The 26784-nt window shown below is 36.0% G+C and overlaps 1 protein-coding gene across 1 annotated transcript; it reads right to left on the minus strand.

The window, feature by feature from the left end:
- Positions 1-790: 790 nt before the first annotated feature.
- LOC113101016 (B-cell receptor CD22-like) lies at positions 791-26701 on the minus strand. The gene is made up of 13 exons (XM_026265509.1): positions 26669-26701; positions 26488-26565; positions 26323-26382; positions 20868-20999; positions 20750-20774; positions 18301-18363; positions 17635-18009; positions 17288-17536; positions 14122-14376; positions 13786-14034; positions 1321-1578; positions 968-1216; positions 791-891 (listed from the first exon to the last, which is right to left on the minus strand). Exons 1-13 carry the CDS (start codon positions 26699-26701, stop codon positions 791-793), a joined length of 2127 nt encoding a protein of 708 aa, XP_026121294.1.
- Between the last annotated feature and the right edge of the window lie 83 nt (positions 26702-26784).

Here is a 26784-nt window from a genome sequence, read left to right on the forward strand (position 1 = left end):
GGAGCCTCATAGAAATTTGGTCAGATGACCATGAGCATGTCAGAGTTAAGAAGAATTAATGCACGCCTCCGCTTGAAGTTACGAGCGATGCCCACTCGCTGTTTGCAGTGCATTAGAAATTCTGACCAATTGAAAAGAAGTTTAGAAAATAAGTCATGGCCAATGAGTGATGTGGATGTTGTCATGTGACTGCATTTTGGTTCGTTTCAACTGGTTCGGACCGAAGCAATCAGTGTGGTGTGAAAAGGAACCAAAAAAGCTGAAAAATGCTACAATACATAATTGTTTGCTCTTGGTTTGGAGCAAATGAACCGGTCTACAGATGTGAAGGCACCCTAAAACATGGACATAGTGTACATGACGTCACACAGAGGTTTTGAAGGGCATATTTGCAGGCCAAAGTGGGCGGAGCTGGTCGTTACCATTTTGGCAATGTGCCACTGTGCGTCCAGGCTGGATGTGGGTGGAGCTGAAGTGCCTACTTTCTAAAACCACGCCCACTTATCTCAACAAGCAGGCAATAGACCTGTCACTCAAGTGGCCATGTCCTTAATTATGCAAAACTTTAAGGCTTAATCTAATTTAAACAGAAGAGTTATAATCCAGTATTCAGAGAAAACTGAGTTTCCCCATAGTGTGGTAAACACAGTTCTCATTCCAATAACCGTAGGGGAGCCAAGGTTATTTTAAGTAACCAGATTGTTTACCCCAGCAATGAACAGAGCTTCAGCCTTCCTTATTCAATACCTGAGTAAGTAGCTCTCTTTCAATCATTTACAGACATTGCATATTACCATACAAACATATCGTACAAAATCAGCATCATGATGATGAAAACTGCAGCTCCACAAGCTACACAAACCATAGATATGTGTAATGTCATCAGATGTCCTGCAACAGAGACAAGAGTAAAACACTAGAACAGATTGATTTGCTTACTTAAGAAAGAGTAAATTAGATGCTCTACCTTTAACAGTGACAGTAACAGCATCTGATCTCTGAGATCCGTGTTGATTGTGAGCTTCACAGTAGAAGCGTCCACTCTGTAGTGCACTGAAACTCTGTCCAGATCCAACAGAGGAGCTTTGATTCTCCTTAAACCAGCTGAAGTTCAGAGCAGGAGGGTTTGAGTCACTGCTGCAGATCAGAGTCACCGAATCTCCTTCCAAAAACTGACCAGACTGAATGATGGACACTGTGACACTTCTGGGAGGGTCTAATAACAATCACCAAATTAATTAAGATGCTGACACAAACCTAAAATATAAACTAAAGAGGGCTGGGTCAAACAGAGAATTATCTTTTTTATGATTAACTCACACATGACATTTAAATTCACAGCATCAGAGTGTTTCTCTCCATGTTCATTGATGGACTTGCACTTGTATTTTTTACTATCATCAGAACTGATGTTTGAGATGCTGTAGATTCTTCCAGATCCTACAAACATTTCTCCTTTAAACCAGCTGAAGTTCAGAGCAGGAGGGTTTGAGTCACTGTTGCAGATCAGAGTCACTGAATCTCCTTCCACTATTTCACCAGATCCATTTATGAACACTGTGACATTCTTTGGTGGGTCTTAAGAGGACAAAAATATGAAGTGTAGCTCCAAACATGAACTTAATAAGTTATTAAAGAGAACTAATGAATCTGTACTCACAGGTGACATTGAGCTGAACAGCAGGAGAGATGTAAGTGTGTTCCTGTACACCACAGCTGTATCTGCCTGCATCCTCTCTTCTGACTGACTGCAGCTGGAGTTGATTGTTTCTGTCTCTTCTCTCAGTTAATGGCTGTGAGTTTCTGTACCAGATGAATGTTGCTCTGTCAGTCAGAGCGCAGCTGCTTTTACATGACATACGGACTGATTCTCCCTCTGTCACTGTCTCAGGAGACTCCACCTGAAGATCTGAACACAACACACACATTATATCTAGTACTGCTGTCATACACTGGTTATTATTCAACATAATGCACAGAAGAAGAGTGAAACCTCATCAAAGTCACCTGTGACAGTCAGAGTCACTCCTGGAACACCAAGCCATTTCACATTAGTTAGATCAGTGATGAATCTGAAATAGTACATGTGTGAATCCTTCTGTGTCACATGACTCAGTCTGATGGTGCAGTTCTTCTGTTTATCTCCCAGATACTGAAGCCTCTGACTGTATTCAGAGTCATCAGCAAGATTTGGATACTCATAATCAGCATTTTTATCTTTTGTTTTGGTCCAGAACACTTTAATGATCTCACGTCCAGTAGGGTATGTAAAACTGCAGCTCATTATCACTGACGAGTTCTTTAGAGCGCAGATGTGTAGAGGGATGTAATCCACATGCTCTTTCTCACTATAAGCCCCTTAATAAAAACCACACTGAATAAATTAGCAGCAGCTTGTGCATTAAAATGCAGTGTGCAAAAAAAAAAAAAGTGTTTCTGTTGCAGAGACTCACTGTGAATCACGAGCAGAAAGATCAGAGAAAGAGGAGGAGCCATTCTGACTGACATCATCATAGCAACACCTACAATAAATGCACATGTTTTTCAGCTTTAAAGTCAGCATGAAACAAATTTGTCATTTCATGTTCAGAAACTGTTATAAAGCTCCTTAACTGAGTTCAGTGCATTGCTAGTGTCTACAGTGTATACACTGGGGCTAGTTGTCACACATTTAAATACCTCTTTCTGTATAGATACACAATTTCACAATTGCCAAGTCTTGGGTATGAAAGTCTGTTGAATATTACCACAGCTATTCCTTAGCAGGAAGCTTTAGGCAGCACATCTCTGTGATGTTGGCACTCCATAAATACAAATAATGACCAAAATTATGCCATGCAACGATGCAACCATGACCTCTTCTTAAATATAATGAAAACTTCAGTCTCCAACTCATTAGCGCAGTCGCAGAGTATAAAAAAGAGTTACTGTTTCTGCCTTAAAATCTTAAGTTTAGTTTTCACTAACTTCATATTTCAAGTTGACCAAGCTTAAATTTCAAGGCAGCATGAACTTGTATACTCCGTAAATCATAACAAATATCTAGAGGAAAAGTGATGTCAGGCAAGCCGTTTGTCCAAATTCCTGTCTTTCATAGTTTGCAAATCTACTGGTTTTATTGTAAGTTTTATTGTTAGTGACTTCAACAAGTACCAAATCCAAAATTTTCTTTGTGCGTATAACATTATCTGACTGAAATTTCCTCAGAACAGGCTATTTCAACTTAATATCACATGATCAGGTTCTTATTTGTTGCTATTTAATCTTATTTCTTACAGAAATTGAACACGACTCTTTAATGTATTTGCACTATATATATATATATATATATATATGTATATATTATTTCGATGTCTTATTTGAGTTATGGCTCAATTTTGCCATTACAGTCACACAAGTTTATATGTGAGAGTGTTGTCAGTAAGTCTGTGTTTGCGTTTGTGTCTCTGTGTGTGTGTGTGTGTATGTTTTGTACTCTTGATGTTTTAGAGTGTAACCCCTTATTTGGTAAAATACAAACAAATATAAGCAAATTAACATGCCAGTGTCATAATAACGTAGATATTTGGTACACAGAAACACATTTAACACGAAACCGTTGAGTAAATATCAGTTAAAGAAAAGTAGGTCATGGAATTTCTCCACGCTGGGCGGAGCACAGAGAGATTTCCTGCGCCACAAACTGGTCCTGTATCAACCGCTATATCGGCGTCTTCTTATTCAAGTTCTCACCGGCTGCCAGTCCTGGATTTGGCGGTATTTTCACTGTGTGTGCAGTTTTCACGTCCCAGCTCGTCAGTTATAGGAGCTTTCGGAGGTCTCGTCTCATGACAGTACTGACTTATCCCCCACGATTTCGAATAATCCGCCCTTCGCCCCGCTTGGCTGAGAATTTATTACAGTTATTATGTATTTTTCTTATGCAGTGCGGTAAATAAACGTTTTTAAGAGGGACAGCAAAACTTTCTATTAGCTGTTAAATGCAGTCATGCAATACAGTTATCCTACCTAAACTCTCATAGGCATATTAACTGCTTCTGTTCTTCTCCTCCTGACTTTAAGCACAGCCGTGGATGAAATCAGTTGGGAGGAAAATAAAAAAATAACTTTGTCAACATAATTGTGGTCAGTATTTGCTTCATGTGGGCTCTTGAGCCTTTTAACGGTTTTGACAAGTTTGCTTCTAAGTTATTTTTCTCTATAATTAATTAATCTGATTAATGTGTTACATTGCCAGCCCTAGTATATATATATATATATATATATATATATATATATATATATATATATATATATATATATATATATATATATACATACTCACCTAAAGGATTATTAGGAACATCATACTAATACTGTGTTTGACCCCCTTTCGCCTCCAGAACTGCCTTAATTCTTTGTGGCATTTGATTCAACAAGGTGCTGAAAGCAATCTTTAGAAATGTTGGCCCATATTGATAGGATAGCATCTTGCAGTTGATGGTGATTTGTGGGATGCACATCCAGGGCATGAAGCTCCTGTTCCACCACATCCTAAAGATGCTCTATTGGGTTGAGATCTGGTGACTGTGGGGGCCATTTTAGTACAGTGAACTCATTGTCATGTTCAAGAAACCAATTTGAAATTATTCGAGCTTTGTGACATGGTGCATTATCCTGCTGGAAGTAGCCATCAGAGGATGGGTACATGGTGGTCATAAAGGGATGGACATGGTCAGAAACAATTCTCAGGTAGGCTGTGGCATTTAAACGATGCCCAATTGCCACTAAGGGGCCTAAAGTGTGCAAAGAAAACATCCCCCACACCATTACACCAACACCAGCAGCCTGCACAGTGGTAACAAGGCATGATGGATCCATGTCCTCATTCTGTTTACGCCACATTCTGACTCTACCATCTGAATGTCTCAACAGAGATCGAGACTCATCAGACCAGGCAACATTTTTCCAGTCTTCAACGGTCCAATTTTGGCAAGCTCGTGCAAATTGTAGCCTCTCTTTCCTATTTGTAGTGGAGATGAGTGGTACCCGGTGGGGTCTTTTGCTGTTGTAGCCCATCCGCCTCAAGGTTGTGTGTTTTGTGGCTTCACAAATGCTTTGCTGCATACCTCGGTTGTAACGAGTGGTTATTTCAGTCAAAGTTGCTCTTCTATCAGCTTGAATCAGTCGGCCCATTATCCTCTGACCTCTAGCATCAACAAGACATTTTCGCCCTCAGGACTTCCGCATACTGGGTGTTTTTCCCTTTTCACACCATTCTTTGTAAAACCCTAGAAATGGTTGTGCGTTAAAATCCCAGTAACTGAGCAGATTGTGAAATACTCAGACCGGCCTGTCTGGCACCAACAACCATGCCACACTCAAAATTGCTTAAATCACCTTTCTTTCCCATTCTGACATTCAGTTTGGAGTTCAGGAGATTGTCTTGACCAGGACCACACCCCTAAATACATTGAAGCAACTGCCATGTGATTGGTTGATGAGTTAATTGCATTAATGAGAAATTGAACAGGTGTTCCTAATAATCCTATAGGTGAGTGTGTATATATGATATTTGTATGCAAATCAGTTGTTACTTTCAAAATTAACAATAGGATTCCCTGCATAATTTAGTTTAGAAAAATGGAGACAACAATTATATGCAAGCTTGTTAATTATTTCTTAATTCTCACTCCAGGCTGAAGCTATCTGCTCTGTTTGAAGTTGAAGTTTTAGGTTTCCTGAATAACATTTTCAAAATTTTGAGTAATGTTGCAGGGCAACTTTGATTAATGTTACCGGCAAAGGGAAACCAGGTGAGACACAGGTTCATGAACTAAATCTAAATGATCCAGTCAGTCATATTTAAATTTAGAAATTTAGAAACAACAGTTGTTGTAAAATGTAAGCATATACCAAAATACAAGTGAACAGAGAATACAGCAACATATACCCTAGTAAACTACAGTTATGCCACTCTGCTTACTTATGTCCATATGCAACAGTAAATAAATAAGTTTTAAGAAGAGACTTAAAATCAGCATATGTTTTTGCAGTTCTTATATACCCTGGCAACTTGTTCAAGGATCGACCTCCTTTTGATTTCAAGCATGTCCTTGGAACAGTGAACTGAGGACTACTAGTTGATCGAAGTTCCCTGGAGGCATTACAGTGGAACAGAAGGAGATCAGAGATATATGACCTACATGTATATCCAGATAGAAATTTGTTACCTTTTCTTAATGGGAAAGTGCCCAAGCAACATTGATCAAAAAAAGTTGCCCAAAATTGCTCCAAAAGTTGCCACATGTTTCATCAGCCTAACGTTTGAAGCTACAGTATGTATGTAACTAATGTGGGATAATGTGAAGTATGCAATCATATGATTTACTCATGCTTTTTTATGGCAGGTTGGGGTAAAACACTGCTTTCCTGTTATGATCTATGAAACCCCTAACGTAGCCTTTGCCAACCCAAATTTACAACTCTAGCTCCACCACTGCAGCTCTGTTACAACTAGCCCCAAACAATCTCCATTACGTAAGATATTTGACAGAATGATAAAAAAACACGTTCTTACCCGTTTCATCAACACTCATGACCGGTGATAGCAGTATAAATGATCCGGATAAAACTAGCGTTGGTGATTTCACACTCTAAATGCCACATGACTAAATTTAACACCTCAGCTAAAACCAGAAACAGAGTTCAGCATCTAAGAAACTTGATGTTAGTCCATAAAGATACTCATAATGTTTTCACACTTGGAAATATAACCAGTTAATCAGTTGCATGCAAACAACGATAACAATGAACCTGCTCTTAAGAGACAGTGAAAAAAGAAAAAAAAAAAAACTGTTTTAATAACTGACTTTATTTTGAATAAGTAGACTAGCTATCATGGTGTGCACCAGACTGTAAAACACTGGAAAGCATTACATTGGTTGTGACTAAAATATGCAATATTCTGCATAACTGTGCATTTGATAAAACTCAAAGTAATGTAAATTAAATAAACAAAGAACTTACAATGCACTGATAATGAAGCTAGATAGTGTCTATACACTTTTAGCCTGTTAGTGGTTTTGTTCTCAGAAGTGTCATCTTTCTCTGTATATTGTCACCCATACAGTTTCCTTTTTACTGAGGTAAGTGTGAACATTTTTAAAGCCGCATCATTCTTTGGTGAACTGTGTGAAACTAAAGAGCACCATACTCAGGAAGAGGAACTGTCGGAATAAAACATGAGGCCTTTTATCTCAGTATGGCAGCTAATGGAAGTCCCGCCTTCTAAACAAAAGAGCCGCTCAGAAGTTGGCAAACTCATTGCATCACTATAGCCATATTGTTAGAAGCTCTGGTTTTCATAAAAACAGTTGCATATTCAGGACTGTACAAATGTACTGGTGGAACAATCCTAAAATAAATGATTTTTTAAACACTATTTAAGTGTAAGAAACAACATTTATGAGACCAGCAGCTTTTGAGATTTTTACAAATATGGCAGCAGTGTAAACAGCTTTCTTTGACAGGGAATTTGATTCATCTTGACCAGCAAAAGGTAAAGATCCAGTGATTACCTATTTTTTTTTTTACATTTTGAATTCATTTTAAAATGAAGGTGCAACTAGAATCAGGGTATCTTCCGTCCATTCCAAATCCGTTTTCAATTAAAAAAACAGAAAACGGAAAACGAGTTTTTGACTTGATTTCTCATTTTGTCGTTTGGGGATTAAAAAAAAGTTTATGGCTTCAATATTTCATTCGCACTTGTGGGCGGAGCTGAAACGCTGGTTTCGTCTGATTGGTCGAACCGTTCTGCCTTCAACTTGGTCTTTCATTCTTTCAGAATAAGAGTCTTATAGGAGTAATGTCTGAAACCACCGCTCACTGTTAATTAACATAATATTTGAGTCAGATGTAGCTGGACACATAATTTGTGCTGCTGTGACTTGCAAGTGACCCCTTTAAATAATTTCTAGGTTATAGTATTGTATGAATATTGTCCCACTGTAAATACAGTGCAGTTAGTTCTGTTTTCTTGGATAAAAGTGAAGTGGAAATAAAATTAGTAATAGACTGAACTGAACAGTTCCATGATAATATGTCTGTAACATTTACCACTATCGTCTTTTAAGTCTAAAGGCACTAGGTAGGTGTATGCGACATTAATAATTAAATGGGAAAATTAATATAGTTCAATTTATGAAATAAATTAGTAATATTAGTTTTATTACATACTAAATTGAATGATGTTTTTCTTTTAGTCTTCTTTGTTGGCCTTGAGAAAGCCGACATATATTTGAACATTATTATCATTTATTATGAGAGTAATTGACAACGACAAAAATTTTAATGTTTCACCAAATTCAGCTCAGATCTTCAGACTCGTCTGACTCGTTGCTGTAACTGGTAAGACTTTGTCCTTCTCAAAAAATCCTAGTGACTTTCATTATCTGAGCAATGAAGGTCTTACACTTAATGTCCACTTGAGGGGGAGACAGGATTTCTATTTACGTAAGTTTAAATGACAAATAAATACATGAATTTCATGTGTACTACCATGAATATGCCATATCTGTGTACAAGAATAAACTTCACACTTCAAGCTGTACTTAAAACTTCCCATTCTGGCTTTTTCAACCTACCTCCAAATGTATTTAAAGATATTTTTATTCACACTGGTTTATGCATTCAATGTTTGTCCATCTAGAACTTTTATTTTTCATGAGCTGTACATTTTAAGATGTACTCTGTGTTGATAAATCACATGCAGTGAATGTAAAGAGCTAATGTTAGGACTCTCAGTCCTCCTCCTGGATGGCCAGTGTCCTCAAAGTTTAGCTACCCCAAATAAACACACCTAAGCTAAGCAAGGTCTTCAGGATCAGTAGCAATTTCCAAGCAAGTGTGTTGGAACTGAACTCTGCAGAACATGATTTAAAACCAGGACTGGGTTTTAAATCTATAAATGACTTTGTACAGTTGGGTGTCTACATGCAGAGGTGTACTTCAGTAAGTACAATGTAAACTGTAAAGACAAAATCTTCAGATCAGCATTTAGGCCACTGCCTTGAGGTCTCCATCCATTGGTCAAAACAGACCTCGCACCCCACCACACTCCTGCTATCATTGAGATAAGGTATACCCCCCTCCCACCCCATTTATCATTGAAGAACCTGTGTTACACAGATATGGCATATTCATGGTATTGTTTTTATTTGTCATTTAAACTTACGTAAATAGAAATCCTGTCCCCCTCTAGTGGACATTAAGTGTAAGACCTTCATTGCTCAGATAATGAAAGTCACTAGGATTTTTTGAGAAGGACAAAGTCTGACCAGTTACAGCAACGAGTCAGACGAGTCTGAAGATCTGAGCTGAATTTGGTGAAACATTACATTCAATTATTCTCATAATAGATAATAATAATTATGTTCAAATATATGTTGGCTTTCTCAAGGCCAACAAAGAAGACTAAAAGAGAAACATCATTCAATTTAGTATGTAATAAAATTAAAAATTCTAATTTATTTAATAAATTTTACTATATTAATTTCCACAATTAATTATTAATGTCGCATACACCTACCTAGTGCCTTTAGACTTAAAAGATGAGAGTGGTAAATGTTACAGACATATTATCATGGAACTGTTCAGTCTATTATTGATTTTTATTTCCACTTCACTTTTATCCAAGGAGACAGAACTATTTGCACTGTATTTACAGTGGGACAATATTCATACAATACTATAACCTAGAAATAATTTAAAGGGGTGACTTGCAAGCCACAGCAGCACTAATTATGTGTCCAGCAACATCTGACTCAAATATTATGTTAATTAACAGTAAGCGGTGGTTTCAGACATTACTCCTATAAGACTCTTATTCTGCCTGAAAGAATGTAGAGACCGAGCTGAAGGCGGAGCGATTCGACCAATCAGATGAAAGGAGCGTTTCAGCTCCGCCCACAAGTGCAAATTAAATATTGAAGCCATAAACCGTTTTTTAATCCCCAAACGACAAAATGAGAAATCAAGTCAAAAACTCGTTTTCCGTTTGTTAACCTAGATGGAATAACGAATAAACGAGCCTTTTTTCTATTTCTCGTTATTGAATTCATGTTCTCTCACTTGAATCCTCTTGAGTCTTTCGTTTTCTGTTTTTTAATTGAAAACGGATTTGAAATGGACGGAAGATACCCTGATTGACTAGCTTCAATTCCATATTGTGATGTATTTCAGAGTGAAATTGCATATCAAACAAGAATAAAGCATAGAACAATACTTTATTTTAGTCACTGGCATCAATTGGATTGTGACAATAGAGCATTGCACTGGACGAATTCACATTTTGAACACATTTTTGTGTGAAATGTGATTTAAATGTTAAATAACACTACAAGTATCAAGACCAATAATTTATTGAATGAAAGATGAATCAAAAAAGTTAAATGTAAAAAAAAAAAAATATATATATATATATATATATATATATATATATATAATTATATATATATATATATATATTATTTATAAGTAAGTAAAGTCAAACAAGATACACTGCTTAAAGCAACAACATATTCCCATGATGATATTATTAGCTGGCAACAAGCTTTTGACTTCCACATGCATCCATTGTCGTAAATTAGTTCATAATTCTCCAGTAAAGCATCATCAGACACTCCTGTCAATCATCCAGGGTTCCACCACACAGAAACGCATTAAGGCTGTAACATATTTTGGTGTGTCCCATCGTCCACTACAGCATATTCCTGTTAGGCTGCACCAATGAGACAAAAAAGAGATTATTATTATAGTCAATCAGACTATAATATCAATCATGTAATTATTATAGTCAGTCAGAATACTGCAGTGGTGTACACTGATGAGCCATTACATTATGTCCATATGTATATGTATATATATATATATATATATATATATATATATATATATATATATATATATATATATATATATATATACAAGCTACAAATGGTTTTAAGTATTTTGTTGTAGTGTGTCATAGCAAATATCATTTTACATTTTCAACCATTCATTTTGCTGTTAATTGTAATAATCCAGTGAGATTTTTGTTTGCACAAGGAGTCAGACAACAGCCCGAGAAATGATCTCATCATCATCCAATCTGTCTCTTGAAGCATTTTGGAGACTGTATATATGACAATCCAGAGCCACCATACAAGCGAAAGTCAAAATCCAAAGTGGCGTCTGACAAGTTGATCCACTTCTCACACTGAGAAGATCCTTGCACACTGAGTTCAGAGAAATTGGTTGTCTTCTTTTTAATATCTGGCTACAGTATCGGTAGCAAAGCATCAAACTGAGCCACTGACATCCTGAAGTAAACTTTGAATCGCCTGTGATAATCCTGCTGTTCTTTAATACCTTCCTCTCTCAATCTCAGGATTGTATGAACCCAATATTTTATTTTTCTCTTTTTAAGAAGAAATAGGATTTTGTAAATCACCCTCACTGATTTAAGACTCCACTTTGTGTTGTTTTGTGAATTTATTTGAAACAGATTAATTAATATGGACTCTTAAATTGAAAAAGTGACATGGCCAAGAATGTTGACCCAGTCTCAGAATTTGTGCTCTGCATTTAACCAATCACAAGTGTGTGCACACAAACACACCCCTGGAGCAGTGGGCAGCCATTTATGCTGCGGCACCCAGGGAGCAATTTGGGGGATCAGTACCTTGCTCAAGGGCATCTCAGTGGTATTGATAGAGTATATTCACAGCCCCCCACCTACAATCCCTGCTGGCCCAAGACTCAAACTCACAACCTCTGCATTATAAGTCCAACTCTCTAACCATTAGGCCACACCTTCCCCATCTCTTTGGGGTGCAAGGTTGTGCAAGGTAGCTGTGAATGGCAAATTCTTAGTAAATCCATGGTAAATGATTGTGATTGTAGATGGGAAAGCCTTGTATTGTACCACACAGTTTTTTGTTTGTCAGTGCTGTTTCATCTTGTGAGTTAATGTATCAGCTGCACTGCCATTTGAACTTTGACCCTTACAAAAATTAACCATGTTTTAAAGTAAAACTGTAGTTACCATGTTTTTTTTTTTTTTTGGCTTATTAATTATTTTTATATATTATTATGTATTATAACTTACAGTTTCATCACAAATGTGACCCTGGACCACAAAACCAGTTATAAGGGTCCATTTTTACATCATCAGGAAGCTGAATAAGTAAGCTTTCCATTTTATGCACGGTTTGTTAGAATAGGACAATATTTGGCCAAGATTTGACCCATTAAATGTATTTTTTGTTGTTGCTACAAATATACCCCAGCGACTTAAGGTTTTGTGCTCCAGGGTTACAAATATCATGGTTAAACTACAGTTACAGTATTTCAAAACTATGGTTAATATGTGGTTAACATGGTTTAACTAGTCACCATGGTTTTTTGGTTTTATTTGTAATAAAACTATTGTTAATTATTGTAAGGGTGGACGAGAGGATAAATGGTCCATGTGGCAAGTTTCAAATGAATAGCGCTGTTTTGACCTGCATTTGCACTTAAACATTATATAAAACATTTATCAAACTCTTATTATTTTATAGAGTAAAATTATATCACTCTAATTGCCATTTACGTTAGCACCAAGCCCTACCACAAGCATATTCCCAGGTTGGGAACCACTGCCCTAGGAAATCTATCACCACCTCGTTGAATCAACACCTCCTCACTAGAGATGGTTCTAATGTAATGGCTCATTAGTGTAGATTACAGAGTAAGATATTTAATAGCATGATAATATTTTCTATTGACTCACAATTGGAAGATTCTCATAAATTGTAACATTCTCATACAGAGGGATGTTTATTTTAGGATCAAGTGTTTTACTGTAAGGATGAACAGCCTTCATGAGAGGAGGAGGAGGAGAGAGAGAGAGAGAGAGAGAGAGAGAGAGAGAGAGAGAGATATGAGAACCAGGAGAAAAAGGACAAAACAACTGGTCTTGAAATATAGTGATATTGTCTTGGCTTGAATAAGAAGCTGTACACTCACCTCCACATTCTCATACACATATGAGAACAGACTAGAATCAGATAGTGTGCCTATGTCATCATAATTGTTCTTGAGGGACTGAAAAGAATAGGAAAAATATCCAGTAGTTTTGCCATCAGCAGTCAACGACAGAAGAGTGGAAAATCAGAGTAATAAAATGAAAACATATACAAGTAAAGTAAGAATGGCATACATTATAAAAACCATCAGTAAACCTATGTTGGTGTTTAGTTGTGCATTTGAGTGATTTAACGAAAATCCAGTGCTTTAATGATTACAAACATGTCAATAATTTATCTGAATCATGATGTAATCTCTATGAGTTATTTGTAAATGAGTCATTTGCTATATTTTCCTCATTCATTTTTAATTACATTATATTTCCCTTCAGCGCCCCTATTGGGCAAAGTGTGTATTTGAGCCCATATTGTAGTGAAACTGACTGACCTCAGACTGCAGGATGTTTCTTTTTACACAGCTGCTCGAAAAAAATAAATAAATAAATAAAATAAAATTATCATATATATTAAGATCACACAAAATTAAACCACATAACTAACATGAAAAAGAAAACTCTGACTCTCACCAGGTTAGTAATCCAATGATGACAGCAGCTACAATTCCACAAAGTGGTACTACAATGGCTGTCTGAGATATTTTCCAGTATAGTACTGAGACGAGATGAAAGATTGAGAGAATTGATCAGTTTGACTCAATTCAGAAGGATTAATGTAAGTAAATGAGCTGCTCTACCTTTAACAGTGACAGTAACAGCATCTGATCTCTGAGATCCGTGTTGATTGTGAGCTTCACAGTAGAAGCGTCCACTCTGTAGTGCACTGAAACTCTGTCCAGATCCAACAGAGGAGCTTTGATTCTCCTTAAACCAGCTGAAGTTCAGAGCAGGAGGGTTTGAGTCACTGCTGCAGATCAGAGTCACTGAATCTCCCTCCACTATTTCAGCAGATCCATTTATGAACACTGAGATTGTTTTTGGAGGGTCTAAAATATAAATATCATTATCAATAATGATAAAACTGAGGTGACAAAGGATTAAATGTCACTGTTACTGAACTATCTTTAACTCACACATAACATTTAAAGTCACAGCTTCAGAGTATTTCTCTCCATGTTTATTTCTGGACTTGCACTTGTATTCTCCACTGTGATCAGAGCTGATTTTTGAGATGCTGTAGATTCTTCCAGATCCTACAATCTTTCTTCCCTTAAACCATCTGATTTCTGCAGGAGGGTTTGAATCACTGCTGCAGATCAGAGTCACTGAATCTCCCTCCACTATTTCACCAGATGAACTGATGGACACTGATACAATCTTTGGTGGATCTAAAGAGGGCACAGTTTAAATAATCTTTTTTGAACACAATATCCAGTTGGTGGTTTTGTGTGTGCACTGTTAAAAATCGCTGTAAAAAAACAATCAAATTTCGACAGTAACATACTGTTTTTCATTAAAACAGTGCATTCTGGGTAATATTCATCGTTTTCAAGAAGGTAGCCTGCTGCTATATATCGTAAATTAACAACGTTCAAAGTCGACACTCAGCGGCTGTGTTTCAACACCCTCATTCACTATTCCCTACATGAGTTTACTAATATAGTCCACCTGACAGAGAGATTGAAAATTAATGAGTGAATTCAGACACTGATCAACAGCTGCTGTTAACAAGCAGAATCACTGAAGAAATGAGAAACAAAACAAACACAAGAGCTACAACTGACTTCAGCCACAGCCTTAGATGAAATCAACTGAAGATTTATACAATCAACAGCTTTACCAACTTCACTCATTACTAACCAGACTGACTTTATTTCTTTCCGATCAGAGATCAAAAGATCTTATTGAGAATTACAGAGATGAAGATGATAATGTTAGTTTCGTTTAGTGTCACCATTGTGGAGATCAGTGTTTGCTTTAGTTGGGCTCCTGACCCTTGACTTTTGTACTTTAAATTTTGTTTCATTGCTGTATTTGTATCTTTGTGGTACATCTGTTACAGCAATGTTAATTTTGATAATAAAGTGATTATGGCTGTTTCTGTCAGGCATGATCTACTAGACTGACTTTAAGTGTTGCTATAGTAGTCAAATATTAGTTTGGTGTTGAAATATTTGAGTGAATTACACAAATGTTTTTGTTTCTTTAATTTTATGAGAATGAACCGTAATGAGATAATCTGAACATATTTTTTAACAACAGTTTGAGTTTTAAATATTTTGGGAAGCGGTGTCCGCAATACTCAAAGAGAGAAATCAACAATCAGCATATGAATCTCAACAATGGTGATAATCAAAAGGTTTATGATGCAATGCATGCTGGGTACCAGCACAGGATAAAACTCATCCATGACTCCCAGCATGCATTGCGGCGTGAATAAATTATGATGCTGAATTGTTCACTTGTTTTCTTGAATTGTTATGTGCTTATAATTTTGATTTTGTCTTAAGTTTTAGTAGCATATTTTGTGAAGTTCAGAACTTATCTGTTTATTTATTTTGTGGATTGTCACCATTGTTGTGATTCATACGCTGATTATTGATGTTTCTGTCTAAATTTCAGCAAAGGTTTTTTTTATGAGTGAAATTTTCTTAACAGTCTTAACTTAAGGCACAGCAGTGTTTCTTTTTTTGCTGTAGTATCAGTAAGAGAAGGGATTGGGATTGGATCAGAAATAATAGAGTGTTTGTTGTTGTCAATCTATGAACAACAATACCAGATTTTTTTTCCTTCTGTTGACTTTTTTTCCGCTATAACAGGTTCCAAAAATGCATTGTTACAGCATGTAAAAAAAAAACGAAGTTGTTGAAAAGTCACGTTCAAGAGCCCAACTAAAGTAAACACTGATCTCCATCATGGTAGTGAAAAAAAAAAAAAAAAAAAAAAACACCTAAACCTATTTAACTCTCAATAAGATGTTCTGTAGACATCCGACAGAAATAAAGTCAGTCTGGTCAGTAATGTGAATCTGGTGAAGCTGTTATAGGAGTTGTTTAATCAGATCTTGAGAGATTTTATGAATTATTTTATTTCAGTTGATTTCATCTAAGGCAGTGGCTCAAGTCAGTTGTATTCCTTGTGTTTCTTTTTCCTTTAGTAATTCTGTTTGTTAATAGCAGGTGTTCATCACTAATGCTCAATCATCAATTAATCACAGAATCATCTCATTAACTTCACTGATTCAGTGTTACTCAAACACTCTGTAGTGTGTACACATTATAAGTGTTCATTTAAAACTGAGGATTTTGTTGTGGGGTTTAAAGGGTTAAAGATTTAAGAGGAAGAAAAAACAGCATGAAACATAATTTAACAGTAATAAACTGTAATTAATTTACAGGAAACAAACTGTAGAAAAACAGTTATTTACTGGCACCCCTGCTGCCAGTAAATAACTGTTTTTCTACTGTTTCTTGCCGTAAATTAATGGTTGCCAGCAAAAAAAGTGTTTTTCTACAGTTTGTTGCCGTTAAGTCAAGGAAAAAACAGTAATATACTGTAAAATGTAAATGTCAGATTTAACAAATGAAAAAAAAAAAAGAAAAAAAAAAACTAAAATATTTGTGAACATCCATAGAAAAAAAAGGTATGCAAAGTCATACACTGATAATGAGAGTAAATACTGAACTCGACTGTATTAATGTGTGTTTGCACAAGAGAGATCTGTTAGTTTAATGTAGTTTTGTGGTTCACCATTGTGCTGGAGAGTAGAGCCTGTGCTTCAGTCAATGATGAGCCACAAATTCTGATCTTCTGCTGCTTTATATAAAGACAGTAAATGTGGAGTCGCTGATACAGTGATGATCTCTGTGTTAAGTACTTCAGCACATACATGTGTGGTGTAGATGACAATGAGCTGCAGTGATTTGAGTTAAAGTCATGCATTTAGTTTCTTTACTACTACACATTAAGTGTTTGCATTTTTATATTAAGAAATATTCCTTCTCAGTGGACTCAAATGAAATATGTTCATAGTACTAACATCGTAGGAATGCTAGCTTTTAAACTTGAACTGTTTGAAGCAGTGGGAGTGGAGTTAATTTCCATGGTAGAATTTACGGTAAAATATTGTAAAAAAAAAAAAAAGAGTGGTAAATTAATGGTTGAAAACTGTAAATTAACAGTACTTTACTGGCACCCCTGCTGTCAATAAATTACTGTTATTTAACGGCACAATTTTTACAGTGTGTGTGTGTGTGTGTGTGTGTGTGTGTGTTTAAGTACTAATGAATCCATACTCACACATGACATTGAGCTGAACAGCAGGAGAGATGTAAGTGTGTTCCTGTAGAGCACAGCTGTATCTGCCTGCATCCTCTCTTCTGACTGACTGCAGCAGGAGTTTATTGTTTCTGTCTCTTCTCTCAGTTAATGGCTGTGAGTTTCTGTACCAGATGAATGTTGCTCTGTCAGTCAGAGCGCAGCTGCTGTTACATGTCAGACTGACTGAATCTCCCTCTGTCACTGTCTCAGGAGACTCCACCTGAAGATCTGAACACAACACACACATTATATCTAGTGCTGCTGTCATACACTGATTATTATTCAACATAATGCACAGAAGAAGAGTGAAACCTCATCAAAGTCACCTGTGACAGTAAGAGAGACTCCTGGATCACTTGTCTGTCCCTGGCTTTCATCATCATCAGTGATGAATCTGAAATAGTACATGTGTGAATCCTTCTGTGTCACATGACTCAGTCTGATGGTGCAGTTCTTCTGTTTATCTCCCAAATACTGAAGCCTCTGACTGTATTCAGGGTCCTCAGACAGATCTGTATGTTCCACTTCTTCTTCACTTGATTCTTTATTTCCATCTTTAAAAAGTGTTTTGGTCCAGAACACTTTCTTGATCTCATCTCCAGTAGGGTATGTATAAGTGCAGTAGAATGTCACTGATGAGTTCTTTAGTGCACAGATGTGTGAATGTCTGTAATTCACACCCCAACCAGCACTAGAAACCCCTGAAACAAATAATTCATAAAGAGCACAGCTTATATTAATTTAAGGCTTTAATATATAATCAAAATATATAATTTAATGTGTATTTTATCCTCAGGTTCACATGAAATACTTGAAAAAAGAAAAAAAGAAAAAAAAGAAATGTATATATATATATATATATATATATATATATATATATATATATATATATATATATATATATATATATCTATATATATTTTTTTTTTAAATCAATGATTGCAAAATGAATCTACGCAATGTCTACAGAGTGAGCAGTTGCAGTGACTCACCATGAATCATGAGCAGGAAGATCAAAATAGTAGCAGCCATTCCGACAATTTTCAGCAATACAACTGCAACAAATATGCAGTAGAAATTTAAAATTAGATCATTTATGGCATAATTTCCATCATGGCTGGAAAAACCGTTTGTGTTCAGGAAGGATCAACCCAGCCGCCTGTATCCATTAAATTTCGGACGATAAAATGTATACGTTACTTTAAATACAGGCACTTTTATTTTTTCTGGATCTTCAATCATAGAGAATGAAAATATAAACATTACGTTTTTTATGTTTACAACTTTAATAAACTAACCAAACATGCCCCTGGAGCACAAAACCAGTCTTAAGTCTCTGGGGTATATTTTTAGCAAAAGCCAAAAAAAAAAAAAAACAATGTATCGGTCAAAATTATTGATTTTTCATTCATGCCAAAAATCATTAGGATATTAAGTAAAGATCATGTTCCATTAAAATATATTGTACATTTCCTACCATATATATATTAAAGCTAAATTTTTGATTAGTAATATGCATAGCTAAGAACTTAATTTGGACAATTTTAAAGGTGATTTATAGTAACTAATATTTAGATATTTTTTGCACCATCATATTCTAGATTCTAAAATAGTTGTATCTCGAGCCTAATAATGTCCTCCTAACACACCATCTAAATGTCAAACAATTGACACTTAAGACTAATTTTGTGGTCCAGGGCCACAAATAGTGAAGTAAATATTTGCCATCAATCAAGAAGTGAACAATGATCAGTTAATTTATTTTTTTATGCTTTTTTATCATTTACATTTCATCTTGACTGAAGATTTTACCTACATAAAACCTGGCTCAGACACTGATTTTTACTGGATAATTGTACAGTATCATACGAACAACTGATAATGTGGTTGAAAAAAATAACAAAAACAGAGACTTTGGGACCAAAAAAAACAACAACAACAACATATACATATCAAAAGTCTGTCTTACCGTGCTCCAGCCTGAATGATAAATAATGAGATCAGGACACACACACACACACAGTCTGCATCACATCATGGTAAACCAGTATGATTTAACTTCCTCTTTCCGAGTAAGTCCCTTGGTTTGTGGCATAAAAAAAAAAAAAAAAAAAAAACACCTTTCAAGGAGATCTTCTTTTAGGCAAATGGACAGACAGACAGACATATAGACAGAAAGATAGATCTGAACATCTGCCGATGATGGTGTTTGCGTTTAAGCCCCGCCCTCAGCAGATACTTCAGTCTGATGACTTTTGGGACTTCATCCCACACACCTGAGAGCATCATTCACCTGTGGACAGGTAAGACTGCTTTCATCTGTTCTTTCACACACAGAACATAACAGAGATATTATATGACTTTGCTATCAAGCAAACAATGATGAGGTTTTCAGGGTTAAAACTACTGAACTGTTTAGTTTCAATAGTTATAGAATACATTCAAGTTCATTCATGTTTATACAACCAAACTAACATAAAGCAAGATAGATAAATAGTTTTGTTAATGTAAAATCTCAATAACACTGATTGCTTCTCTCTTACACACACAGAGAAGTCAGAGAAACCGGTTTATAGAGAATAGTAACAAAATAATTTGACCAAATGACCACCTCTAGTGAACTTCATCACATTTAGAGGAACCAAACCGTCCTGATGACTTCAGAATCGCCTCCGTTAGTCAAATATATCTCAGAAGCAGATGAAGTTGTATTTACTCATTGCAGTGTCTTTCAGCAGCTGTCCATTAATCATTAGTTAGCGACCATCAGCAGCTCTTTAGACACAGGTTTATATTATCTATGCATAGTGCATGCTTAGCCTCCTTTTTTTTTGTGGTGCACTTCTATACAGTTCTGTCATTATTTCAGAGAAGCAGACAATAAAACAGCTACACTTTTAATGAGCATGGAGTACAAGTCAACATGGCAATGAATGCTGTTAAAAGCCAAGCCACTTCCATGGTACCTAAAACCCAGGATTGGTGCAAACTTAACTGAAACTTACCTTGCTAGCCAGCTGAAAGTGAAAGTCTTGACATTTGCCAAGTACTGTAACCCATACTCAGAATTGGTGCTTTGCATTTAACCCATCCAAGTGCACACACACAGCAGTACAACAAGTACAACTCTCTAACTATTAGGCCACAACTGCCACAGATTGCCCAGCTAATCCAGCAATCATGCACTGAAAAATATGTTTCATTAATCCAATTAAAAAAAGAAAAATGATATCTATATTTTATAACTTGAGCCAATGAAAAATAAACAACTTGGCCTTTACAATATTTTCTATGCCTACGAAAACTATTTTATAAAACTTAGCACAAAATTATATTTTTCTTGTTGGAGAAAGTCAATTAATTTAAATTCTATTTTTCAGTCGGTTCATCCATTACAAAGTTTTAGCTCAAGCTCTAGATGGGTTAGATGTGGATTCTTACTGGAGTCTGTCTTGTCAGCTGCATCCTAACAAAGTAATAAACAGATTGATAAAGACATTATCAAGTCAGTTAGATAATGCTGTTGTCAAATACTAAAAATCATATGCTGTGTTCACACCATGTTCAACTTGTTCGATCTGTTCATGTCCTTGGACCGGGAACTGTGCATTTCTATGGCAACACTTTCGATGCCTAAATTAATCTGCAGCAGTCTGGTACAGTCACGTGATTCAAGTAGAACAACTTTTCTCTGAAGATCAAACATTAAAGTTACAGTCTTTATGAGGTAATCTGATTTAAGGGTTTCCATTGAATTGTGCAGTGTAGCTGTCAATAAAGTGATGCTCCTCAGAACAGGTCTCAGTTAACCCACATGACATACAGCTGATCTGGAGCTGAGCCTGATAATGAACGAAAGATTGACTAATCGGTTTTAGGATCACCAGTAGTTCTTTCGGACAGTTCGATTCAATAAACCGGTTGAAGAAAACGGTTCACCGGTTCTTTTGCGTTCGATGTAATGAGATCATTGGCGATGATTGCCCTTGATTCAAGCCTTCGGTTTACCCGCACCCATAACATTAGCACAGAATCAGTTCAGAATCAATCACCAAAAGAATCAGTTCGGTTCAGACGCTCTGTGTGTCGGTCTGCTTCACGCTGAATCACACATGCACAGTATCATCAGCTCCTCGGTTCTTGAATTTGGCCCCTGGACTTCCCACCTCTGCTCATAACTGTTAGTTTTAAAACTTAAATTGTTTAAGGCAATCGGTTTCCTCAAACGGTTTGAGTTAACATAACTTGTCAGGTTTTCGTGAGGCTGTGAAAGTGAAAGTGAAAGTGACATTCAGCCAAGTATGGTGACCCATACTCAGAATTTGTGCTCTGCATTTAACCCATCCAAAATGCACACACACAGAGCAGTGAACACACACACACACTGTGAGCACACACCCAGAGCAGTGGGCAGCCATTTATGCTGCAGCGCCCGGGGAGCAGTTGGGGGTTCGATGCCTTGCTCAAGGGCACCTAAGTCGTGGTATTGAAGGTGGAGAGAGAGCTGTTCATGCACTACCCCCACCCACAATTCCTGCCAGCCCGAGACTCGAACTCACAACCCTTCGATTGGGAGTCCAACCCTCTAACCATTAGGCCACGACTTCCCCCACTGTGTCTGAAGTCAGCTGAAGTTCCTTTCTCTCTTTTCTTCATTAATTCTGTTTTGTTAACAGCAGGTGTTCATCACTAATGCTCAATTATCACTCATTTAATCACTTCATTATTTAATTGCAATGTACATTTTCTTTCAGTGAACTCAACTGAATTAAGTTCAGAGTACTTAAATGGTTTAAGGCAATCGGTTTCCTCAAACGGTTTGAGTACACTAATTTGTCAGGTTTTTAAGGATATCTGTTTACTCAAACGGTTTGAGTTAAGTTTCTTGTCGGGCTTTACAGTGTTATTGTCTTGTCAAGATACAAATTAAAACAATATTGATACATCTTTTTCATTTCCTTTCTCATACTGTAATGACTTGAAATAATCAAATTTTCAAAAAAATATATAAAATTCATAATTTTTCTATCTTTCTTTAATCTTCTGTGCATTATAATGAAGCCTTTGTAAAACTGTACAGCGCTTTTAGCTTTTTAAACAACATACTCCGTCCTACACCAACTATTGGATTTCTTTTCATGTATGTCTATGAATCTGCAGGCTGCAGCTGGGTGCTTCTCAAATCACTGAACTCATTTAGAGTATTTTCTCTGAGTTATTATCCCTTTATTGGTTGTAAATGTTTATACATTTTGTAAGGGTCTTTAGAATTTTTTTTTTTTTTTTTTAAGGAATCTTTTCTTTAGGAACACACAGACATCAAGAATCAGCTTATGAATCTCAACAACTGTGATAAACAGCATATTCAGATAAACAGATCACCTCTGAACATCATAAATCAAGCTACTAAAGTGTCACATAAAAACAGCAAAAATAAAAGAAAATAGTAAGAATAAAAGTAGTTACAAAGACAATTCATAATTTATTCATGTCGCAATGCATGATGAGAGGCATGGATGAGTTTTTATTGGCTACAACATGCTTTTGTGATGCTCACGCTGATTCTTGATGTCTGTGTGTCTAAATTAAGAATTCTTTATTCATTGGATAATAAGAATTTCAAATGGGGGGAATATCATTATGAAATAAATGTTTTTCTCTAATACACATTGGCCACAATTAACGGCCCCCTTTTATTCTATACTTTTTGAATCCTCCTTTTGACAGTTTAACAGGTCAAAATTTTCTCCTATAATGCCTGATAAGGTTAGAGAACACCGGGCAAGAGATGAGAGACCATTCCTTCATCCAGAATCACTCCAGACCCTTTAGATTCCCAGCTCCATGTTGGTGCTTCTTCTCTTCAGTTCACTCCTCTCATTTTCTGTAGGGTTCAGGTCAGAGGACTGGAATGGCTATAGCAGAAGCTTGGTTTTGTGCTCAGTGACCCACTTCTGTGTTGTTTTTGAGGTTTGTTTTTGGATTACTGTTGGAAGATCTAAACATGGCCCATTATAAGAGTCTGTCTCTTACTGATTTTTTATCTGTTGGTATTTGATAGAATCAAAAATGACATGTGTCTAAACAAGATGTCTAGGACCTCCATGACAAATATAGGCCCACAACATAAAAAATACAGCAGTATATTTCATTGTACACATGGGGTACTTTTATCTCTATGTTCACCAAACCCATCTTGAGTGTTTGCTTCTAAAAAGCATTTTTTTTAGTTTTATCTCACCATAGAAGCAAGTCCCATTTGAAGTTCCAGTCGTGTCTGATAACTGAATATGCAGGAGTTTGTTTTTGGATGAGCTAGGATAATTTTTCTTGAAACCCTCCTAAACAACATGTGGTGATGTAGGTGCTGTTTAACATTTTTTTGTGTGTATTTTTTTTTTTTTTTTTTTTTTTTTTAGATTCCTGAACCTGAGACTCAACTATTCTCTGCAATTCTGCAATTGTGATTGGAAGGAATGACTTGGTTCCTCCTCTGGTGAAATCAGCTGCTGAGTTCATCGGTGGAGCAAAAATATGGCAGGAACTTTACTTACTGACCCCTGGACTTTACACCTCTGTCTGTAATATATCTGCTTGTTTTACATTTGTTGGCCACCAGATGGTATTGTGAGCAAATTAAGTTTCCAGAAATTAACCCTTTTGTGAACCACTTGGCTCATGAGGCTTCATCTTGCCATCACTATTTCCAGCCAAGAGTTTTACAAAAGGGTTCATTTTTGGAGGCTTCATTTGCTCACAATACCACCTGGTGGTCAAAGAGGGACCAACCAATATGCAGATATATTACAGACTGTAATATATCTGCTTGTTTTACACTCTTTGGCCACTAATTGACAATGTTGTGATAAGTAGGCTATACCAACTTTGTAACTCGTTACACACCGGACACAGCAGATGTGTGTAGCGAATACAGGAAGGTATAAATCAAGAAGGTATCAGGATTATGCGTTATTTTACATTTTTATTTTTTGATTAATCACTTGGATTAATCATTCATTTTGAATGCACTAATGTTTATTGTAAATAGACAACCATATAAGGGTAACTGTTACTAAGCCTGCCCTGGGTACAAAAATGTCCTTGTCCTTTGCCCTCGCAGATTCCTGCGGCTAAGCTTGGATGTACATTTACATTCCATTAAAGGTTATTGATGAAGTTTGACTTTTTGCACCATAACAATACTTATAGGCAACTAGTCATCATATCTCTAGTTCTTTAATGTATTTGCATTGTACTAAAGTGCGTTCATTTTCAATGGGCATATATGCGGCTGAAACAGGTAACCTTGTGCATCCCAAATTTTTCAAAATGGACATTTTAAAATAACATTATAGTCATTATGGCCTATGGCCTTTAGAAAAAAAATGTTTTTTTGAGGAGGTGGGGTAGTGCACAATAGGCCCCAGTCGTGCGGCCCAAGCTTTTGTTCTCAATGGATTTTTTTTTTCATACATTACTTTTACTTTTATACTTTAAGTTGTTTTGAAACCAGTACTTTTACACTTTTACTTGAGTAAAAAGCTTGAGTTTATACTTCAACTTCTTCAAAAGTCTTTTTAAACCCTAGTATATATACTTCTACTTGAGTAATGAATGTAAATACTTTTGACACCAGTGATATTAAGTCAGTCCACATGCCTTGTGAATGGCACTTATGGAATAAATAAAGTGTCTGAAATGGAAACTGAAATATTAACCATATATTATTCACATATTAATATTAACAGATTAACTGTTAATGTGTTCTGAAGAGTCTGATGTCCAGCAGGTGTTAAATTGATTTCACATGATTAACACAGTATTTTAAAATGCCCATGCAGACAGAAATGTTTCTTACTTTCCGTGGGTGCTGCCCACACAAGAAGCTATAGACATCATACAATGATCCAAAGGCATTTATTTATAATTAAATATAAAATGCTTAAAAAAAAGAAAGATTGATCATTGAATCACAGATTGACATTTTCACAGTTTTACTTGTTTTTGCATTGCAAAGATATAAAGGAAACAAAAAATTATAAAACTGGGTTCCTGGAAACATGTTCAGAAGAATTTAAAACGTATATTGAGTAAGATTATATTTCATCACATTGACCACAGGCAGACAGCTTATTCTTCAACACTCTTGAGAGAAAAAAGGACAAAAGAGAACTGACAGGATCTAGTGGGCAGCAGAGGTGGGTGGCACAGGAAATAACCCCATCCAGAATACCAACCTCTGCAATGAATCAGAGCCCACTGACAGTGTCTCAACATATGTCACTAATCAGAATCTTCAAAACTATGCCTGTGTTTGTAATGACAGTCAGAGAGTATTATAGTATTTATGGTAATGCATGAACTGTGAAATTCCTGTCAGTGTTGTGTGTGACTAATACAGTTGATACAAGATGTTTTGGTTGCTGCTGCATACCTGTTAAATAAACGAACAAGAGTCAGAACAAGGAACCGCATGTATCGTCTTTTGAGTTAATGTCATCTTGATATTACAGTGTTTTCCTCAGCTCTACAGCACCACACATTTAATTTATGCATTTAGCAGACGCTTTTATCCAAAGCGACTTACAGTGCATTCAGGCTATCAATTTTTACATATCATTTATCAAATGTGATTCTAGTGATGACCTAACACTGAAAAAAAATAATACATTTAAATAATAAATACAAATTGCTTTCTCACGTCTGGTGTTGACAGCCTCAGACTACATCTACATTGATCCAGATAAATTTATAAACACCATTTTCATTTAAAAATGTCCAAACTAGTGTTTTCAAGAGATTTCTCAAAGTTTCTCTTGCACACTGGAAGTAAGTAAAGCAACTAGCTACTGGAAATATATACACTGATTCTCTGCTGTAAGTATTTAAGACATACTGTTGCAGCACAAATACCAATAACTCATATAATCCATAATAGAACAGAAGGAAAAGACTATTTAATATCCATTGACTACTGATGATAAATTGAGGTGACCTCTGGATCGTATACTTACTGTCTGATTCTGATATTCAGAAGAGCCCAACTGATGAACAGCAGCTCTGGGATGGACAGACTATGTGAAAGACAAATTGATTATTTAATAGATTAAATCACTTTTTAATGCACAAATTATTTTGCACATGCATGATTGTGCTGTAGTTTTTGAGATTTTACTTACTGTGAGTGTGTTGTACACATCAGAAGAACTGGACTTGAGATCTAGAGTCATATATGTGCTTATACTGGGATCATTGTTCTACACGGAATGAGGGAGAATATATATACATATTGTTTTTTTATTTTTATTTTGGTGAGTGTGTATGTGTGTGTGTGTGTGTGTGGTGCATTAATCATCTCACCTCATACTCGTGTACAGCAAATTTTCTGTTCATGCTTTTCCTCTGACTGTCATAAAGGAAACAAACAGTTAATGGTTTCATAAATATATAATTTGTAATCAAATATCCTTCTGCAT

Source organism: Carassius auratus, unplaced genomic scaffold, assembly GCF_003368295.1.
Source record: "Carassius auratus strain Wakin unplaced genomic scaffold, ASM336829v1 scaf_tig00217448, whole genome shotgun sequence".
NCBI classification, from domain to species: domain Eukaryota; kingdom Metazoa; phylum Chordata; class Actinopteri; order Cypriniformes; family Cyprinidae; genus Carassius; species Carassius auratus.

Bases quoted from the DNA above. Each gene is read 5' to 3' on its own strand.
- LOC113101016 (XM_026265509.1), bottom strand. From the start codon at position 26,701: ATGAACAGAAAATTTGCTGTACACGAGTATGAG. The intron at 26,383-26,487 runs GTAAGTAAAATC...TCTTTCACATAG, and splicing joins ATGTGTACAACACACTCACA to TCTGTCCATCCCAGAGCTGC. The intron at 1,579-13,785 runs GTAGAGCAGCTC...TGTCCTCTTAAG, and splicing joins TGTTACTGTCACTGTTAAAG to ACCCACCAAAGAATGTCACA.